The 17,840-nt window shown below is 37.5% G+C and overlaps 1 protein-coding gene across 6 annotated transcripts in view; it reads left to right on the top strand.

Moving 5' to 3' along the window:
* LETM1 (leucine zipper and EF-hand containing transmembrane protein 1) overlaps positions 1-17,575 on the top strand; it is a 38,295-nt gene extending 20,720 nt beyond the window's left edge. For 3 of the 6 annotated variants that reach the window (XM_026064540.1, XM_026064543.1, XM_026064542.1), the window contains 6 exons: positions 13-192; positions 852-1,007; positions 7,989-8,123; positions 8,714-8,904; positions 11,814-11,970; positions 13,695-17,575. In XM_026064540.1, the coding sequence (XP_025920325.1) occupies positions 13-192; positions 852-1,007; positions 7,989-8,123; positions 8,714-8,904; positions 11,814-11,970; positions 13,695-13,844 (969 nt within the window). In that variant the 3' untranslated portion in view covers positions 13,845-17,575. Of the gene's footprint in view, positions 1-12; positions 193-851; positions 1,008-7,988; positions 8,124-8,713; positions 8,905-10,888; positions 11,037-11,813; positions 11,971-13,694 lie in introns of those variants that run through there. The other 3 variants (XR_003253302.1, XR_003253303.1, XM_026064541.1) reach the window with 3 other exon arrangements.
* Positions 17,576-17,840: the final 265 nt, after the last annotated feature.

Here is a 17,840-nt window from a genome sequence, read left to right as displayed (position 1 = left end):
CGTCATTTTTAGGCTAAAGAAGCTCAGGTCAAAGTGGCAGAAGTTGAAGGTGAGAAAGTAGATAATAAAGCACGCCTGGAAGCAACACTTCAGGAAGAGGAAGCCATCAGAAAAGAAAATCAAGAAAAAGAGTTGGAAAGAATGTCCGAAGCTGCAGAGAAAGCCAAAGAAACCCTTCAGGTTGCAGCCATGGTAAGTCCTGTTTTTAGTTATTGAGAAATAAGTGTGTCAGGAGTGTAAACATTAGCACGTTTTGAATGCTTATTTCCTTTGAAAATTATTGCCTCTGTTCTGGCTATTGTCTGCAAGAAACTGGACTTTAAATCCACATATAGATAATCTTGGAAGAACTTAAAATAGGCTGAAGTACAGAAGGGTTCACTGTGAAACATCAAAGATTATATTTGTCTCATATATCTCTGATTTCTCTTTCTCCTTAATTAGAGTAGTAAGAGAAACTATTTCTCTAGCAATGGGATTTTTTTGATTTTTTTTTTTCTTTTTTGAGTTATTCTTTACTTAAAATGTTCTCTGTGATTATTCTTATCTTTGGCCATTTTCATTTATCATTACCTTGTGATGCCATCGATGTAATACTGAGTGTAAAAGCTGACCTGCTTTACTAGTGATTTTAAGCCTCAAATGCTCACAGGCATAGTTCGTGAAGTAGAACTGGTTATTTTAATATGAAATTGCTCAATATGTTGCAACCTTTTAAATGTTGTCTTAGAATAAAATCTACACATCTACTTTGACAAAAATTTCTGTTTTAAGAAGAATTCTTTACTGATGTTAATTCAGATAATATTATCTTTGTTTTAATTAAAACTTCATGGGGCTCTGAAATTTAGAAAGAAGTGGAATCGGCGGTGGATCTTGAGGCAGCTGGTTTGCAAGTTAAAAAAAGTCATCTAGCTGTGGATACTGAACAAGAAATGGCAAGGGTGGATATGACGATGCACTCAGAGACACTGAAAGATACAGCACCAGTGTTGGAAGGCATTAAGGTAATTTGGGTAATTGTTTTTATACTTCTCAATGTAAAGATTCAAAACATCCATACAGGAGTGATAAGTTGCCTTGGCTGTCCTTCAGTTTTAACCCTCTCACCTTCTAGCACTTAAAAAATAATTAGTAGACTTAAATTCATTTTCTTAACCATCAAAACAGAAAATGAAGTCAGCACAAAAAAAATCTCTGCATATCTACTTTATCTGTCTTTCTTATTGAAACTAATATGCCTAGCTTGAGGGGGCATTTGCACTGTTTGTAGACATAATAGATCTATGCTTGTTTATATACAATTAACATTTGAGAGAGGGAGAGGGGAGAGGGCAAGAGTAGATAAAGATAAATTTTTCTTTTGAAGAGTGAAGCTAAGACCAAAGGATTACTGTGGAACTAGACTTTTCTAGGTTTGTGCTAGACTCTACTAGGTTTGTATTAACTTCTTATACATATGCTTCCCATATAAGTGTAAACTACAACAACTTTTGTGTACTGTCTGACTGTTTCTTTAGTATAATGGTGAACATAATTTATAGCACAGTTAAAGTAACAGGTTAATTTGTAGGGTTAGCATACTTTTGTCAGAGCATGCTCTGCTTAAGTATTTGCTACCTGGCTTGGTTTGGGCTGGAGAAATTGTCCAAAAGAAGTTCATGCAAGAACAATGAAACATWTGAGTTTGGCTGAATCTTTTTGCAGTCTTTCTTTTCTTAAATGTGTTTGTCTAGCTTTGAACCACTGACTCTTACAAATACTTAAGAGAACTGAATGTGTGATTCTCAGTCTTGCAGGCAATATCATACCTTGCCTACTCCAGGGTTCTTAGGTTCATAGGTTATTTCAGGTGGGAAGGGACCTTGGGAGATCTCTAGTCCAACCTTTTGCTCAAAGCAGGATCAGCAGTGAAATTGGACCAGGTTGCTCAGGGCTTTGTCCATTTGAGACTTGAAAGCCCCCAGGGGTGGAGATCCCACAGCCTGTCTGGACAACCTGTTCCAACACTTGACTCTCCTAATAGTGAAAAGGTTTTTCCATGCATCCATTTGGAACCTTTCTTGTTTCCATTCATGTTTTTAGTCTCTTGTCCTCCCACCATGCACTGTAATCAGTCTTCCTGACTGCCTCTAAGTATCGGAAGGCTGCTGTTAACGTTCCTCCTGAAGCCTTTCTTCTCTAGGCTGAGCAAGCCTAGTTTCCTCAGCCTCTCCTCAGAGGGCAATTGYTCCAACCCCTTGTCCATTTTGATGGTTCTCTGCTGAACTTGCTTTGGTTTATAGATGCCTTTCTTGTATTGGGAGCGCCCAGAACTGGGGGATGTAGTCTTCAGATGTGGTCTAACAAGTGCCAAGTAAAGGGGGATAATCACTCCACTTGATCTACTACGCCCCTGTTGATACAGCCCAGGTTGCCATCAGCTGCCTTTGCTGCCAGGGCACACTGCTGGCTTGTGCTCACCTTGCTGCCTGCCTGCCAAACCCTTTCCAGCAGAGCTGTTCCTCAGCTGGTCAGTGCCCAGCCTGCATCATTGCAAGGGGTTCTTCCTTCTCAGGCAAAGGACTTTTCATTTGTCCTTGTTAAATTTCATAAGGTTCCTGTTGGCCCYGTGCTTCAGCCTGTCTCTCTCTGAATGGCAGCCCTGCTGTCAAGCCTAACTGTGACCCTCAGTTTGCAAACTTGCAAAAAACTGAGTCACCTGCAAACTTGAGAGTGCACTCCAATCACCTCCTCCAGGTCTCTGATAAAGATGTTAAGCAGGACAGGTCCTAGTATGAACCCCTCCAGTACTTTACTTGTTACCAGTCTTCAGACAGAGCATGACCCATTAACTGCCACCTTCTGAGCCCARCTATTTATTTACCCATTTAATTGTCTACCTGTCCAGACCATAACATCCCAATTTGTGTCTGGGAGTATCATGTGAGACAGTGTCAAAAACCTTGCTACAGCTGAGGTAAATGACATCCACTGCTCTTTCCTAGCCTGTAAATCCAGTTGTTATAGAGAGCACACAGGCTGGCAAGGCACGATGAATAAATCTTGGATAAATCTGCTCACTGTTCCCAGTCACAGCCTTCTCCTTTAAGCGCCTAGAAATGTGTTCCAAGAGGGCTCCCTCCATTTCCAGGTTAGCATGACCATACTCTGGGGTAGGCAGTGTATGACCTGAAAACAGGTTAGATACTGTGGTAACAGGTTGATTAAAAATCCATTGAAAAATGACATGCTCTGATTCTCTTCCTTGGATCAGGATCTAAAACAAATATTTACAAAAGACTGTGAAGTCTTTAGACAATTTAAAGGAAAAAGCTGAATTCAAAACCAGAAATTAATGTTTTCCATTATGACTGACAAACCCCTTTTCTATTGTTGTCATAATCTTAATTTGAAATTATTTTGAAATACAAATTTTGGGGGGTTTTGTGTTCATATGTATCAGTTGTTCCATGAAATAGATTTTGAAAGCTGTCATAAAGTAGTACACCAGAACAGAGTTACACATATATTCAAGAACAAAATAGGTTCGCTGCACAAATTCAAAAAACTCTTTGAACGAGTTGCTCTTTGAACACTGAACATCAAAACCAAATCAAGATTTTTTTTTAGGAGTTTAGAAATTAAGATTGTGAAATGAGTATTTTAAATGTAAAATAAAGTCTAGTCATTTGTAATTTTACCATTATTGACAATAGTATTGTGTGAATGGGTGTTTTGAAAATACAAGCCACTAATAATATTGTCACATTTTGACACAAATAAGGGAACTTTTCTGTAGACTTTYTTCTTAAGGACACCAGAAATGGGATTTCCAGGTGTATATTTTCTCTTTAATTTTTCTTTCTTTTGTTGTCCCTGGAGTTTTGTTCTCCTGTCTGGACAGTCTCATCATGAATATATCACTTTCTTTATTATAACATTCTTGCATGAGCAAGTCTCTTGTGTGCATTTTGTAGTTTTGTTTTCAGATGATTGTGGAGTACCTGCTTTGCATCTTGCTTAGTTGCTTTAGAGTAGCATTTTTTAGAAACATCTTATTATTAGTTGTCACTATTTTCTTTCATGCTGCAAAGTTTGAAACATGGCAGAAGTACCTGCGTATTAAGGTCTGGAATGTCTTTTACCTCTCCAGTGTTTTAAAATTGAATTGTATATGCAGTTAAGTAATTATTACTTAGAATATTTCTGTAGGAGATCAAGGAGGTTTTGTTTTTATGTTAATTTTATTTTTGTACTGTTTTTGCAGTAAAATATCCTACTTTTCTGTCTAGAATTCAAATCATAGAATAGTTGAGGTAGGGAGGGGCCTCTGGAGATCATGTAGTCCAACCAGCCCTGCTCAAAGCAGGGTCAGCTAGAGCAGGCTGCCCAGGGCCATGTCCAGTTGGATTTTGACCATCTTCAAGGATGGAGACTCTTCCAGCCCTTTGGCAACCTATTCCAGTATTTGATCACTGTTACAGTAAAAAATTTTTTTCTTAAGTTTAAACATAATTTCTTATATTTTAATTGTGCCCATTGCCTTTTGTCCTGTCCCTGGATACTACTGAGAAGAGTCTGGCCCAGTTGTCTTTGTAACCTCCCATCATATGTTTATACACACTGATAATGTTCCTCCTGAGCCTTCACTTCTCCAGGCTGAACAATCCCAGCTCTCTCAGTCTCTCCTCCTRTGTCAGGTGCTCCAGTCCCTTAATCATCTTTGCAGCCCTGGGCTGGACTCACTCCAGTGTGTTCATGTCTGTCTTGTACTGGGGAGCCCAGCGCTGGACACGGCGCTCCAGAGGTGTCTCACCAGTGCTGAGGAGAGGGCAAGGATGACCTTCCTTAACCTGCTGGCAGCGAGCTTCCTAATGCAGTCCAGGATGCTGTTGGCCTCCTTTAACACAAGGGCATGTTACTGGCTTGTGTTCAGCTTGTCCAGCAGAACCCCCAGGTCCTTTTCTTCAAGGCTGCTTTGCAGATGGTTGGCCCCTAACATGTACTGGCGCAGGACTTTGTACTTCCCTTTGGATTTCATGAGGTTCCTGTCAGGAAATTTCTCCAACATGTTGATGTCCCTCTGAATGGTGACAAAACCATCTGGTGTATCAGACACTCCTCCCAACTTTGTATCATCCACAAGCTCACTGAAGGTCTGCTCTGTGTCCCGTCATCTAGGTCACTAATGATGATGATAAACAGTATTGGACCCAGTATTGACCCCTGGGGTACTCCACTAGTGACTGGCCTCCAGCTGGACTTTGTGCAGCTGATGACAACCTTTTGAGCCCAGCAGATCAGCCAGTATACAGTCCACCTCACTGTCCACTTATCTGGCCCATTCTTCATCAGCTTGTCTATCAGGTTGTTAGAGGAGACAGTGTCAAAAGCCTTAATAAAGTCGAGACAAACAACATCCATTGCTCTCCCCTCATCCACCAAGCCAGTCATGTCGTTGTAGAAGGCTATGAGGTTGGTTAAGCAGGATTTCCCCTTTGTAAATCCATGCTGACTACTTCCAAAGACCTTCTTGTCCTTCATGTGTTTGGAAATAGTTTCCAGGAGGATTTGCTCCATCGCCTTTCCAGGGACTGAGGTGAGGCTGACTGACCTGTAGTTCCCCTGATCCTGCTGCTTCTTGAAGATAGGGAATGATACTTGCTTTCTTCCAGTCCTCTGGAACCTCTCCCAGTTGCCATGACTGTTCAAAGATAATTGAGAATGGACTTGCAATGACTTTGGCCAGTGCTCTCAGCACTCATGGTTGTATTCCATCAGGTCCTGTAGACCTGTGTATGTCCAGTTTATTTAAATGTTCCCTAATCTGATACTCCTCCACTGAGGGTAAGTCTTGTTGCTCCAGACTTTCCCACTGGTCTCGGGGGTCTGGGGTTCCTGAAAGCTGGTCTTGCCAGTAAAGACCAAGTTGAAGAAGACATTAAGTACCTCTGCATTTCATGACCTTTGTTGCCAGGTCCCCTGCCCCATTCAGCAGCAGGCCCACCTTTTCCCTTGTCTTCCTTCTGCTGCTGATGTACTTGTAGAAGCCCATGCTATTACCCTTCAYATCCCTTGCCAGATTCAGCTCCAGGTGGGCTTTGGCTTTTCTAACCCCATCCCTGCACGCTCAGACAGCACCTGTGTCATCTGTCCCTGCTTCCATCTCTTGTRTGCTTTTATGTTTGAGTTGTACCTTGAGTTTTTATAGCTGAACACTTTATTCTTGTACCTAGATTTTTCTAAATCCCATTGTTATTCTGCAGAATAACATTAATTTGAAATGCATGTTTTAAGTAGAAAAAATATTTTTTTAGTTTCCTAGACAGCATCATTATCTACTTGCTATTATTATAACCTCCTTTGTTTAATTTAGAATGCTGCCAAACAAGTTTTAATGGTAATAACAGAACAAACTAATCCACACTGAAATCATGAATTTTTGTGTGTGTTGAGTTAGCTGATTCAGCTGACTGCATAGCTGGATTTGTGCTAGTGCTGCCGTGAGGAATGTCGTGGGAGAGAGACAGGCGAGGTTGGGATGATCTCTTTTGGAAACCACAAAGATGAGTGATACTGCAGCTAGCTTAAACTGCCATATCTGGAATGGAGTTTGCACTGCTGCCTGCCACATCACCAACACCGTGAGAATGACACTGGGCCACAAGTAGGACTTTTTCAACAATCTTAACTGTGATATGAGAAATGAGAAGCAAAGTTAATGCAGCCTTACTTCTGCAGCATAGGTTGCAGCATAACCTGTGCCCTTGAAAATGCTTGTTCACATTTTGCGAAGGCTTTAAATGCTRTGGAATACTGTTTCAGAAAATTGAAAGGAGGAATGAGATGCACTGGTATTACTCAACAAGATTGATTTTTGTGGTTTTTGAGAGATGAGGACAACAAACTGTATTTGAGAGAGAGGTTTATTTCAGGACTGATAAAAGATTGCTAAGTGTAAAATAATTAAGGGAACTAAATATTTCTTTGAAACTTTTTTCCACATTAATATGCGTTACTGCCTGTTAGGAAAAAAATGTAATCCTACTGACTTGCTGAAGATGTCCAATTTGATTTATGAGGCAGAGGAATCTGCTTTTGAATGGAGTTGCTTTCAGGTGKTGTGTGTTGGTTTATTATTTGATTAAGGTGAGGTATAGATACTGTATTAAAATGTGAAGAGAGGTTAATGTCTAGCTATTAATAGTACTCTGAAACYGTCTTTCTGAGATGACAGAGACTGAATGCTTGGTTTGTGAACTGTTGTATAGTTGTTTCTTGGAAGCATAGTATCCTTCTCTCTTCGTGGCATACTTTTTTGCATGTGTCTTTCTATACTGTGTTTATGTGGCTGCTCAGAGTTTGCCATTCAAAATAAAATCTGCTGTGTGGGTAAAATTAGTGTAACTCACCAGTTTTTGCTAGTATCTGGTGTTAGTATTTTTCCAGGAATCATTCTAGTAGTCTTATTTTTGGTGCATTTGGTTGAGGGTTAGTTTTTTATTCCAAGTTGGGTATTTCAAGAAACAAAAATAACTAACACGCTAGGAATGTTCATCTGCTTACTTTAAAAGAGTTACTGGAGATCACTACCCTCCAGCTCAGCTTCTTAAACTTTGCTCTAAAATTTTTTTTATGTAATTAATTTGTTTTCCGTATATAATGAATCATTTCTCAGTTGTTTGTGTTTTTTACAACACAAACAGCAAAGAACTAAGTAAAACATTTTAAGATGAGAAAATTAGGTACAGATTTTCAAAGAGCCAAAACCCACATAATGAATCACCTGTACTTGATACTAATACACTTAAATGATATATACCATACCAAACTAATTGCCTTAGCACTCCTAAGATCTCTATTAGCCTCAAAATGCCAGTCTATGATACTGATTCCGGACATAGAAAAAGAATCTTGAGTCTGTCTTTTTTGGTAAAAGACTTCAAATTTTTGTGGAAAAATCACAAATGTGTCTGTTGCTGATTTGTATATATTTTCCTTTACAGGGTGAGGAAATAACTAAGGAGGAGATTGACATGCTGAGTGATGCTTGCACCAAGCTGCAGGAGCAGAAAAAATCACTAACAAAGGAAAAGGAAGAGCTTGAGGAGTTGAAGGGTGATGTCCAGGACTATAATGAGGTGAAGGATGGGACAAGAAAGTTGTTTTTACTTCTGTTCATGTGTAGTCTTAGCATAAACAAACCGCATAGTTAAAGATAATCTTATCTGGATGTCCATTAGCTTGTGTTTGGTAGTTGAATAGCTGGGCTTTATACTGCTGTRTGTGACAATACAAAGCCTCATTTGTATAACGTGTTTAAAACCTAGTTAAAATCATTGGTGTAGTTCCCACCAGCTGCGAATGCTGATCTTATTCCCAGGGTGACTAGACTAACAGGTGTTGAGCATACTGCAGTTCATTTGGTTTTCTCATCAAGCATGGATGTATCTTTACCTAGATGTCAGTATTACAGATAACTCAAGTTAGGTAAAAATGAATCTCAGCCAAGGTGGTTATAGGTGAAAGATGTGGAAAATAACATTTTAGAGGTGCATGAATATACCTGCAGTGTTTAAGTTAAATGTTTTAATGTCATTATGGCTATATATATCTCTTCATTTGCTAATGACTCCTGTCTTGAAATTTCTGATCTCTTAAATCAGTAATGCTCTGTCATTGAGAATTCAGTCCCACAAAAGGTTTTCTTTCTCTTGACTATTTCTTTTAGGATTTGCAAGAAATAAAGGAGCTRTCTAAAACTGGGCAAGAAGAGGTAGTGGAAGAGTCAAAGGCAAGCAAGAGATTGACCAAAAGGGTGAACCGAATGATTGGCCAGATAGACAAAATTATTAATGAGTTAGAGACAAGTCAAAAGACAGTGGATGTCAAGCTGGAAGGTGGTGATAGTCCACCTGCTGGGTAAGTGACTTGAGAGCAGCAAATGTCTCTTTCAAGCTGCTCACCTTCAGTCTCTCTTGTATGATGTATGATTTCTTGCCTTAGGCAGTTTAGAAAAGACTTAGCAAATAAATGTTTTTTTAAATTAAGTTATAGGTTTAAAAACAAAATTAATGAAATTGTACTGTATACTTTTCTCTCTGCTGAGAGATGTTAAATATGGTGGGGGAGGGGAGGTATGATTTCCTCAGATGCAAGTCCTGATGTGGTTCTGCGAGTCAAGTTGTAGCATCTTGTTCCTACCTGTAGCACTAAAGATGATGCAGGTGAAATCATGCTTTTAGTCATGATCCTCAGGCAGTAGGTTTGCCCTATGTCATTGATTGAAAAGGTGCGGAACAGGATTATGAGCAGATTCATGTTTGTTCTGTTTTAGTAGTGTGGGTGTCAGTGAGAGGAAAATTGCAGTAAAATCTATTTTTGTCTCTAGTGTAAACAGATACTACTTCAGAGAGAAATGGAGGAGCAGATCTAGTGGAAGTGAGCAGATAATTCTACATGACTCCTTTCCAAAACTCTGCTCCGTTTTAATTTTAGCAAACTTGCAGATTTTCAAAGAACATTCTTTCTTAACATAGTTTTTTTGCAAAATTAATTTATCAGCACTTTTCCAGGTCTTGATGTTACTGGAGAGTCTCTCAGACAATCCTACATTGCACATTAATGGCACTGAATTGCCTATAAACTGTGACAGTAATTCTCACAACTTGTGTTTATGAATACAGTATTAATCTAGTTTGTGCTTACACCATTTTATTGTCTGATTCATTAAGAGAATTTCCCAGCTCCCAAAGAACATAACCTGAAAAAAAAAGCATTCTGCTTCTGTTGCTTCTATGCTCTTTTTCCAGTCCCCATGGCAAATAGTCATTTGTTTCAAGTTTTGTATAATAAGATCAAGAAGGACATGTGAAAGATGCTATAGAGAAGTTGTTGGTCATAACCATCCCAATGTGTAAACTAAAACAGAGTATTGCATGTGCTTCTTCTGAATGTAGCCATACATTATGTAATGAATGGCTTTGTGGAAAAAAAAAAATCTAATTTTTGTAGGTGATAGTGGATGACTGGAATTGATTAGTTAAACATTGTTTAATTATCAGAGTGTGGGKTTTTTTTTGTTTGTTTGTTTGTTTTAACTTCAAGTTATATTACCATAATTCCCAGGGGCCCAAATCAATCCTTAGACCCTTTAGCACTAGGCTTTCATTCAGACGTTTAGGTTTGAATTTGTTGTTGTTTGAAAACCTGGTTTCCATTTAAATGTATTGGAAAATCGCTGTTATCTTCAGCGAAAGAGGGAAAAGACTTCTTTGAACAAGATTATTTTTTCCCCAATATCTTTAAACTGATGTTCCAAATGGGTGATCTTCAGCCCTCCCTTTGGTCTGTCAGAAGGTCTTTATCTTTGCCCCACTGGGAAAGCAGCTTATCGAAGTGATGTGAGGCACCAGTGATATAGCCATCAGCAAAAGGAAGCAGAACTGGATCAGGTGGGAAGAAATTTCCATATGTTGGCATGAATTGCACTGATGATGCTTAACAGGCCTGTCAGCCATCCGCCGTGGATGTTACTCGATGGGCAGTTACCGCTGGCCTATAGCTGAGCTTCAGGGCGCACAGAGTAATCCAGGATGCCTTGAAACTTCTGGTCCGATTCTGTCAGTTGCCTCTGTGTGTGTGAGTGTACCTTTCCCTGCCTTGGGAACACTGAAGCAACTTTCCTGTCTGCTTCAGGGTCTTGCATAAATCCTGCTGGTCACTAGTTGAATTTTCAAGCTACTGCATGAAAATGTTAGGAATACTTTGGATTCATATCCCATATAATTACTGTGTAGGTGCATTATATTTTCAGTGGCTTAAGGAGAAGTGTTCAAGCTTAATGTAATGATGCCTTTTTTTTTTTTTTTTTTTCCCCACACCCCCCTCCTCTTTTCTATTCAAGTTACTTTTACCATTTGAATCTGGTCGATGCAGTCATTGCCAAGCCATCAAAGCAAGAGTCGTAGGAACAGCAGAAGTCCAGGACATTTAGTAGCAGTCTGAGAAATGCTTTCTGAAAAAAAGTCAGTCTGTGTCCAGAGGTTAGGCAGGTATGAAGTTAGGACTATACTAATAATACCCTTCTATTTAATATTTGTTGGGTTCACTGTCTCCTGCATTTCAGCTTGACCTGTGCTGGAAGGTGGTTCTTCAAAATAAATTAATAAAGCTCTAGGCAAGCAGAGTCTTCAGTGTGCAGAAAATAGACAATGTTAGCTTCATGATATCAGTAAGCAGACAATGGAAATGGGCAGTTTCTCAAATCTGTTAGTCACAGTGTGACGTTTAGGTCTTTCTTCTGCAAAGCGTGTTCCTTGATTTGAGCAAATTAAGGCTTTTTTTTTTTTTTTTTTTCCAGCAAAGCAGCTAAGTTGCTAAAGAGATTAGTTCTTAGCTTTTGCTTTCCTGTGACTTTCACATATATTTTCTTGTCTGCTTGCTTTATTTTGTATAGGCCAGCCTCTCTAAATCCAAAAGAAGGACTGGGGCTTGGCAGTGCACCCTGAATAAATAGGGGAGGGGAAAGGGCATTAGATATACATGCTGGGAAGCACAGAAACTGTGCCAAACATTATTTCAAATGCCACTAGCTGCTTACATTTGTGCAGTAAAGCATGTGGAAACCTGAAGTGTGAGATTCTATGGAAAGATAAAAGGTCACTTGAAATCTGCTTGCTGATCAGTAACTCATTTTTACTTTTTTACATTCTGTTCAGGGTTAAAATTATTAGTGTTTTATAAATGACCTGCAATGTGGTGACTTTCAGTACTGTATGTTTCAGTACTATCACCTTTACTCCTTTGGAGTAACTGCTTGCCATATACAGGTTGTGTTTCCCCTTTAGGGAGAATCTCATCAGTATTGCTGAGCTCCTTAACGTGATGAAACAAATTCAGAAGATTCCAGAGGAGAAGCTAACTAGGATTGCAGAGGCACTAGATGAAAACAAGGATGGCAAAATTGATATAGATAATGTTGTTAAGGTAAGTCTGAGGAATACTTAAAAAAAATATGGCTAGCCATACTTCAAATGTTTTCCCTGTTTTGACACAATTTCATATTGCTTTCTTTTTCACAGAGTCTTTATTTGAGATAAAGATGAGGTTTTGAGAATGTGCTGTAAATAGATGTTATAATACGTATTAGCATCTTCAGAATTTCCATGGCTATTTTGGAGGGGAAAWTTTGATTTTTATCCTGTGTCTGTTTATCCATGTTACCTTTAAAGCTGTAGATTTTCCTGTATGCATCCGTCAAATGCTGTAAAATACGGTAATTTTGTTATGCTATTAGTAGATGGGAGGGAAGATGGGGAAGGAGCTTTTAGAAAAGAAGCTTGAGGAACACCAGTATTTAGCYGAAATCTTGACATAATGTGTATATATATACTTTATGTCAATACAAAGGAATAACTTCTTTGCCTACCAGTATATCCTGGATGTTTCGTTGTGACCTATATTTCCTATGCTTGAAAGACATCAGGCCATCAGGTGTTCTTTAGGTCCGTTGCAAATGACTGATTCAGTGTGTAAGCTCAGATCCTGTAAGTTTTAAGTGTTCTCCACTAATAGAAATAAAGGACCTCTGATAATTTGGCCATTCTCTCTTTCTGCTGCCTTTCTGCTCCCTCTCAATGCTTTTCAGAGGCATTTTCTGTCTAGTCAATATTGTGTTACCTGTGTGGCACTGTACTCTCAGGCAGCTGTTCTTTGCCTGCTTTGTCCTGTTTTCTCATTTTGCAGAATTTTCTCAGGTTTTCCCTCTGTTTCTCCTTTTTCTTGCTTCTGTTCTACAAGGTAAATTTAGAGATACCATGAAACTTACTCCCTTGTAAATAATTTTTCTACCCAATATAGAAATAATACTTAAAGTAAAAAAAAATACTATGACCAGCTGGAAAATGCAGTACTGGCCTTTTGAAACACGATTTCACTCTTCTTCACTGCTGCTCTGAACAGCTGTCACATTCGGTTTTATTTATCAACATAGATAAAATGTATTGCTGAATTAATTCTGTATATAATGCTTTAGTTCTAGGAACTTCAACTATACTGAGAATACATTTGTACAGAAAGCTGCAAAAAGGAATTTGGAAGTGTCTGCTACTTTTTTTTTATTTATTTTGCTTTCAAAAAGGCATCTCCCCTCACTTTGTAAAATTTTTGTAATTTTATGCCTTGTATTTAGTGCAATAGGTCTTTTCAATAAAAAGAAGCCTATGAATTGCTTATTGTTGTAAATACTATTTCAGCAGTACTAGATGCTGAATATGAGCTTTCCATTGAAACAGAAACAATAAATGGGTTCATTTTATTAAATGCTTTAAAATGTGACTCTTTGTGTTCAAAGGTCAAAAGTTAAGTTATTTGCTTTAAAATTTGCCTTTTTTAAGTACTCCAAGTATGCCTGAGGCATTGGTTATGGTTTGAGTTTGTGTTTCACGTAGGAAAAAAAAAATGCTAAGGTAAAAGAAAAATGACTTATCTTTCCTCGATCAGCTTTCTGTTCCAGCCACCAAAATGATCAGCAGTAACACTTCATGTTCATTTTTAAAAAGGTTTCCTGTGTGCTGCTAATTTTTTTTTCTCATTTTCTTGAATGTGAGAGAACTGGCTACTTTTCTCTTAATAAAATTAAAAAGTTGTTGAAATGCTTCAATCATGTAAAAATTAAATGTTACTCTCTGTCTCATTTTGTGTTCGTGTAGGTAGTAGAATTGATTGACAAAGAAGACATTGATATTGGAACCAGTCAGGTTGCTGAGATTATGGCATTGCTTCAAAAAGAAGAAAAACTGGAAGAAAAAGAGAAAGCAAAGGAAAAACTGGATAAGGGAGCTGCAGAAGCAAAGAATTAAACTTCATAATTTGAAGAAAAGCCTGATTTTTATTTAACCAAAACCATGTGTATTTTTCTGTGTCTAATGGCTTCATATTAGTTGAGCTTTTGTGATTATGGAAAGCGTTTTGAGCTGATTCTAGTAATAAATCATAGATATGTTTTCTGACACATGGAATGAAATTTCCGTTCATCAAACAAGTAATTTACTGTCATTCCATACAGATGAAAACAAAATATGCTTCTTTATCAGTGTTCCTGCCCACAATATTATGTATTTGCACTCATTGTTGTGGTACAGTGATTCATTAAACTTAAGAGTTTGCTGTATAMATTAAGTGCATCTATCATAGAAGAATGTTTCTCATTTATTTTCTCTCATCATTACATAGGGCCCAACCTTGCTCTGCTTCTACCTTTTAGCTTTTTCAGAATTTAATAAAAACTTCCGTCAAAATATTACATCTTTGTGACGTTAGTGAAGATTCTGTGGCTTCAATAGTAGCTCTTTAGGTTTGCTTTTATTTAAGCTTAATGTCATTAAGCTGTTGCCTCACTGACAGAGAATGTGGCATTCTAATTACTTTTTTTAATCCATAAATTTTTTCTGTTAAGGGGAAAATCAGGTTTATTTTTCCCTAGAATGAAAACTTCCCGTGAAGTTTGCTTCTTATGGGTGCCTTAAATTTCATAAGACTGGGGAGTAGAGGATGCTGCTTTTACTCAAAATTCCATTTGAATTACTAAAGCATTGGAATCATAGGAACCTTTAAAATAGTTTCAGAACACAATCAGTCACACAATAAAATGAGTGAGTTTGTCTAAAAAGTAAAATGAAACTAATTGTAAGGGGAAAATGTCAGTTGTGTTTTTTCTTTTTGCATATATTTTAAAAAAACCCACAGTCATGAAAGCATGTTTGTTCTTGTTCACCTGACGGTTATTTACACCACAAATTCTCTTACCTCTCAATTTTCATCTCAGGTATAAAATTCACTAACCAAGTACAGTTGGAGTACATAAATACTTTCATCTCATGGCCTTGCTGACTGTGCAGTCACACCAAGTGACATCTGATACAGCCAGTGTTTTGATTACATCATTGGTTTTCTAGATTATTTGTTATCAGTACTGTCTTTAACCATGTAATTAAATACTGACAGTCCAGGTTTACTCATTAAAGTCTGTCTTTAGCAGTAAATTTTCAAGTTTTAAAACAAAGATACCAACTGTAGAATGTTCCATAATTCCTGGCATATAAACCTTGATTTTGTGTGCTCTATAGAGAGCACATTTTATGATGGTGCTGTGCACAGCGATATTGAGGTGGGCAGTTAGTACTTAATGTTTATAGTAATAATTGCATATTTTCCTAGAAAATGTTGGCTCCCAAGTGTTTTTCAGCATAATTATATGATCAATATTTATCTAGATTGGCTGAATTATTTGTAAAAACTCATTTGAAGTTAGTGGAACAAAAAAGAGTTTGGACAGTCTCATGGCTTACATGACGGACCATAGCATTTAGTTGTTCCAAAGCAAGATGTACAGTAAAATTAATTTTAGAAGAAGGGTCAGCGTTTAGTTCAAGTGTTGAGTTTGTATTCTGTACAGTTTGCAAAGAAAGCTGTTTACGGCAATGTTACYGATCCTCCAGAGAGTTACTGTAATTTTATCTTATTAGTAAAATTGCTGTGATAAAGCTGAAATTTCAAATCAGTATGATCTTTGCAGTTAATATAATCCTAGGGGACTATTTTCTTTCTTGTAAATTGAGATTAACTTGGAGATCTTGGCATGGAAGTCAGTTTGTAGATTTTGAAGATACAACTTCACTATAAGCTTTTTTAGGCCAAAACTTACCTTAGATGAAAATGCAAGAGTAAAACTAATTTCACTAAAATACAGTTTTAAAACTAACTTGACATTGTATGGTTAAAATTAGAATTAGTGGACTCTGAAGTACACTCAGTCTTGCATTACTAAAATATCTTCAGTTTGAAAAAAAATTGTATGACAGTCTTACTTGACATTCCTTGATCTTTATGCGGGGATAAGGTCAGCTGGCTGAAGTGTGATAAAGATACTCTAACTAAAATTGTCCTCTAGCTTTCATGCAGTATCGGAAGTCTAAGAATGGAGTGGACTTGAATGCATTTACTTTTAAAATACGGAAATATCAGAAGAAGCTGTTTTCAAAGATTTACTGATTTAAGCTTTATACAGCTTTAACTGGCCTGACAGTAAAGTATCTGACTGTATTATTTGGGACTTTGCTGCTGCTATTTATAGTGTTTACTGTTCATTTGAATTTTTTCTGTGGAATAAATAAGAATGGAGCCAAAAATAGCTGATTTTTATAAAGAATGCCCTGATTAAAATAATTGTGACATGTTTATTGATCATTTGTAGCTTTTGGGTTTGTCTGAAACTTGGTATATTGTGAAAATTTAATAGGTTATATGAAATACACTTAAATGTATTGCTTTCAATCACAAATGTCGGTTTCCCCCTGTTATCTAAGGAGTCCAAGTCAGCTATGTGTCGACCACGGCACARTATTTTAGCGGGAAGTATCTGCCTTCTCCTGTGGGAAGTAGACAAGCCCACGACAGCTGGACTTTAACAACAGATGTTCTGCAAGCTTAAAAAGATTAGGATGYGCTCGGTGATTCAGTCGCCCAGTTTCAGACCCTTCATGAGCAGCTCTATACAGATGATAAAGGCAACTTAAGCGAATCACTGGCTTGTGGACTAGCTCCAAATGAAGTGTTTTGCTGTCTTTAGTGTTGACCAAAAAACCAGAAGCTGCAGTACTTTCAGAGAAACGATGACATCCAAATGTACAGTAGCTGGTCAGAACTTATTCCGGAATGAATATTTAGTCAGGAGATGTAAATATTTGTTAAAATAATTAAGGGATGTGTGAGATTTGGGTGACCTTGTGACTTACACAGGCAAAGCCTCTAAGCTCAGACTTAGGTGATCAGTAAGACCGTTGTTGGGGTTGTTTCAGATTTCCATAAAGATCAGATTTTGATTATAAACTGTTCGGGGAAAAATATAAATAAATTAAAAAAGCTTAGTAATAAAACTCAATTTGACAAGGAAGAGAAGTAACATAGGATGTCCTTTTGTATCATCCCTTCAAAACAATCAGGTTATAAGACCTATTTTATTGAAGAATTTATTTCCAATTCATATTATCTCAAAAGATGGTTTTACTGAGACTTTCATTACTGAATGCATGCTGCGTAAGTAAATCTGCCTGCAAGTTAAAATACCAGAAAGCTGGTTTACWAGGTAGTTTGTCAGCAGGACTGCGTGTCAGTAGAGAATATTCTCTTGACAAGATTAGTACCTTATATTGTAGGCTTTGTCTGGGGACAAAGTTGCATCTTTTATACAACTCCAATATACTTCTTGTAACTTTATATCTACATATCTTGCTAATCATTTACACTTTAGCTACTTTAGCATGTATTTAAATTCTTTTTAATTGTTTATATCAAATTATTGGGTATACTTAATTAAAAGAAAAATCCCATATTCTGTTCTTGATATGTATTTGAAGTTTTGCCTTTCAGTTTAAGAATTTCAGCCCAWGTTGTAATTTTAAGTTGTAAATCCTGTGTCTATGCTCTGAGCATACTGGTCCTGTGTTTGCCATAACGTAGTATAAAATTTTTAAGCTAATTGGAGTTTGTGTCCTCTGTTCAGAGTGAATAAATGTATTATTTTGAAACCTAATCCGTCCATTACTTTCCTGTTGCTTTTGATTATTATTTAGCATTACCTGTTATTGTTCAGATGACGTGCCAGGCCCAGAGCTGGTCAGTGACGGGCTGAGTATCATAACTGAAAATTTCAGGTTGGAAGAGGGCAAGTTAAACCTGTAAAATGTCTCTGTGTGTGTGTCTGGCGTGTGGGATTTTTTGTTTTGTGTTTTATTTCATTCTTGTAGAAGTTTTCTTAATGTAACTGGAACTGCTTGCCTGGTGGATTGAATAGTACC

Source organism: Apteryx rowi, unplaced genomic scaffold (genome assembly GCF_003343035.1).
Source record: "Apteryx rowi isolate R43461 unplaced genomic scaffold, aptRow1 scaffold_22, whole genome shotgun sequence".
NCBI classification, from domain to species: domain Eukaryota; kingdom Metazoa; phylum Chordata; class Aves; order Apterygiformes; family Apterygidae; genus Apteryx; species Apteryx rowi.
The sequence above is the reverse complement of the archived record's forward strand: the minus strand, read 5'-3'. Positions and strand labels throughout refer to the sequence as shown.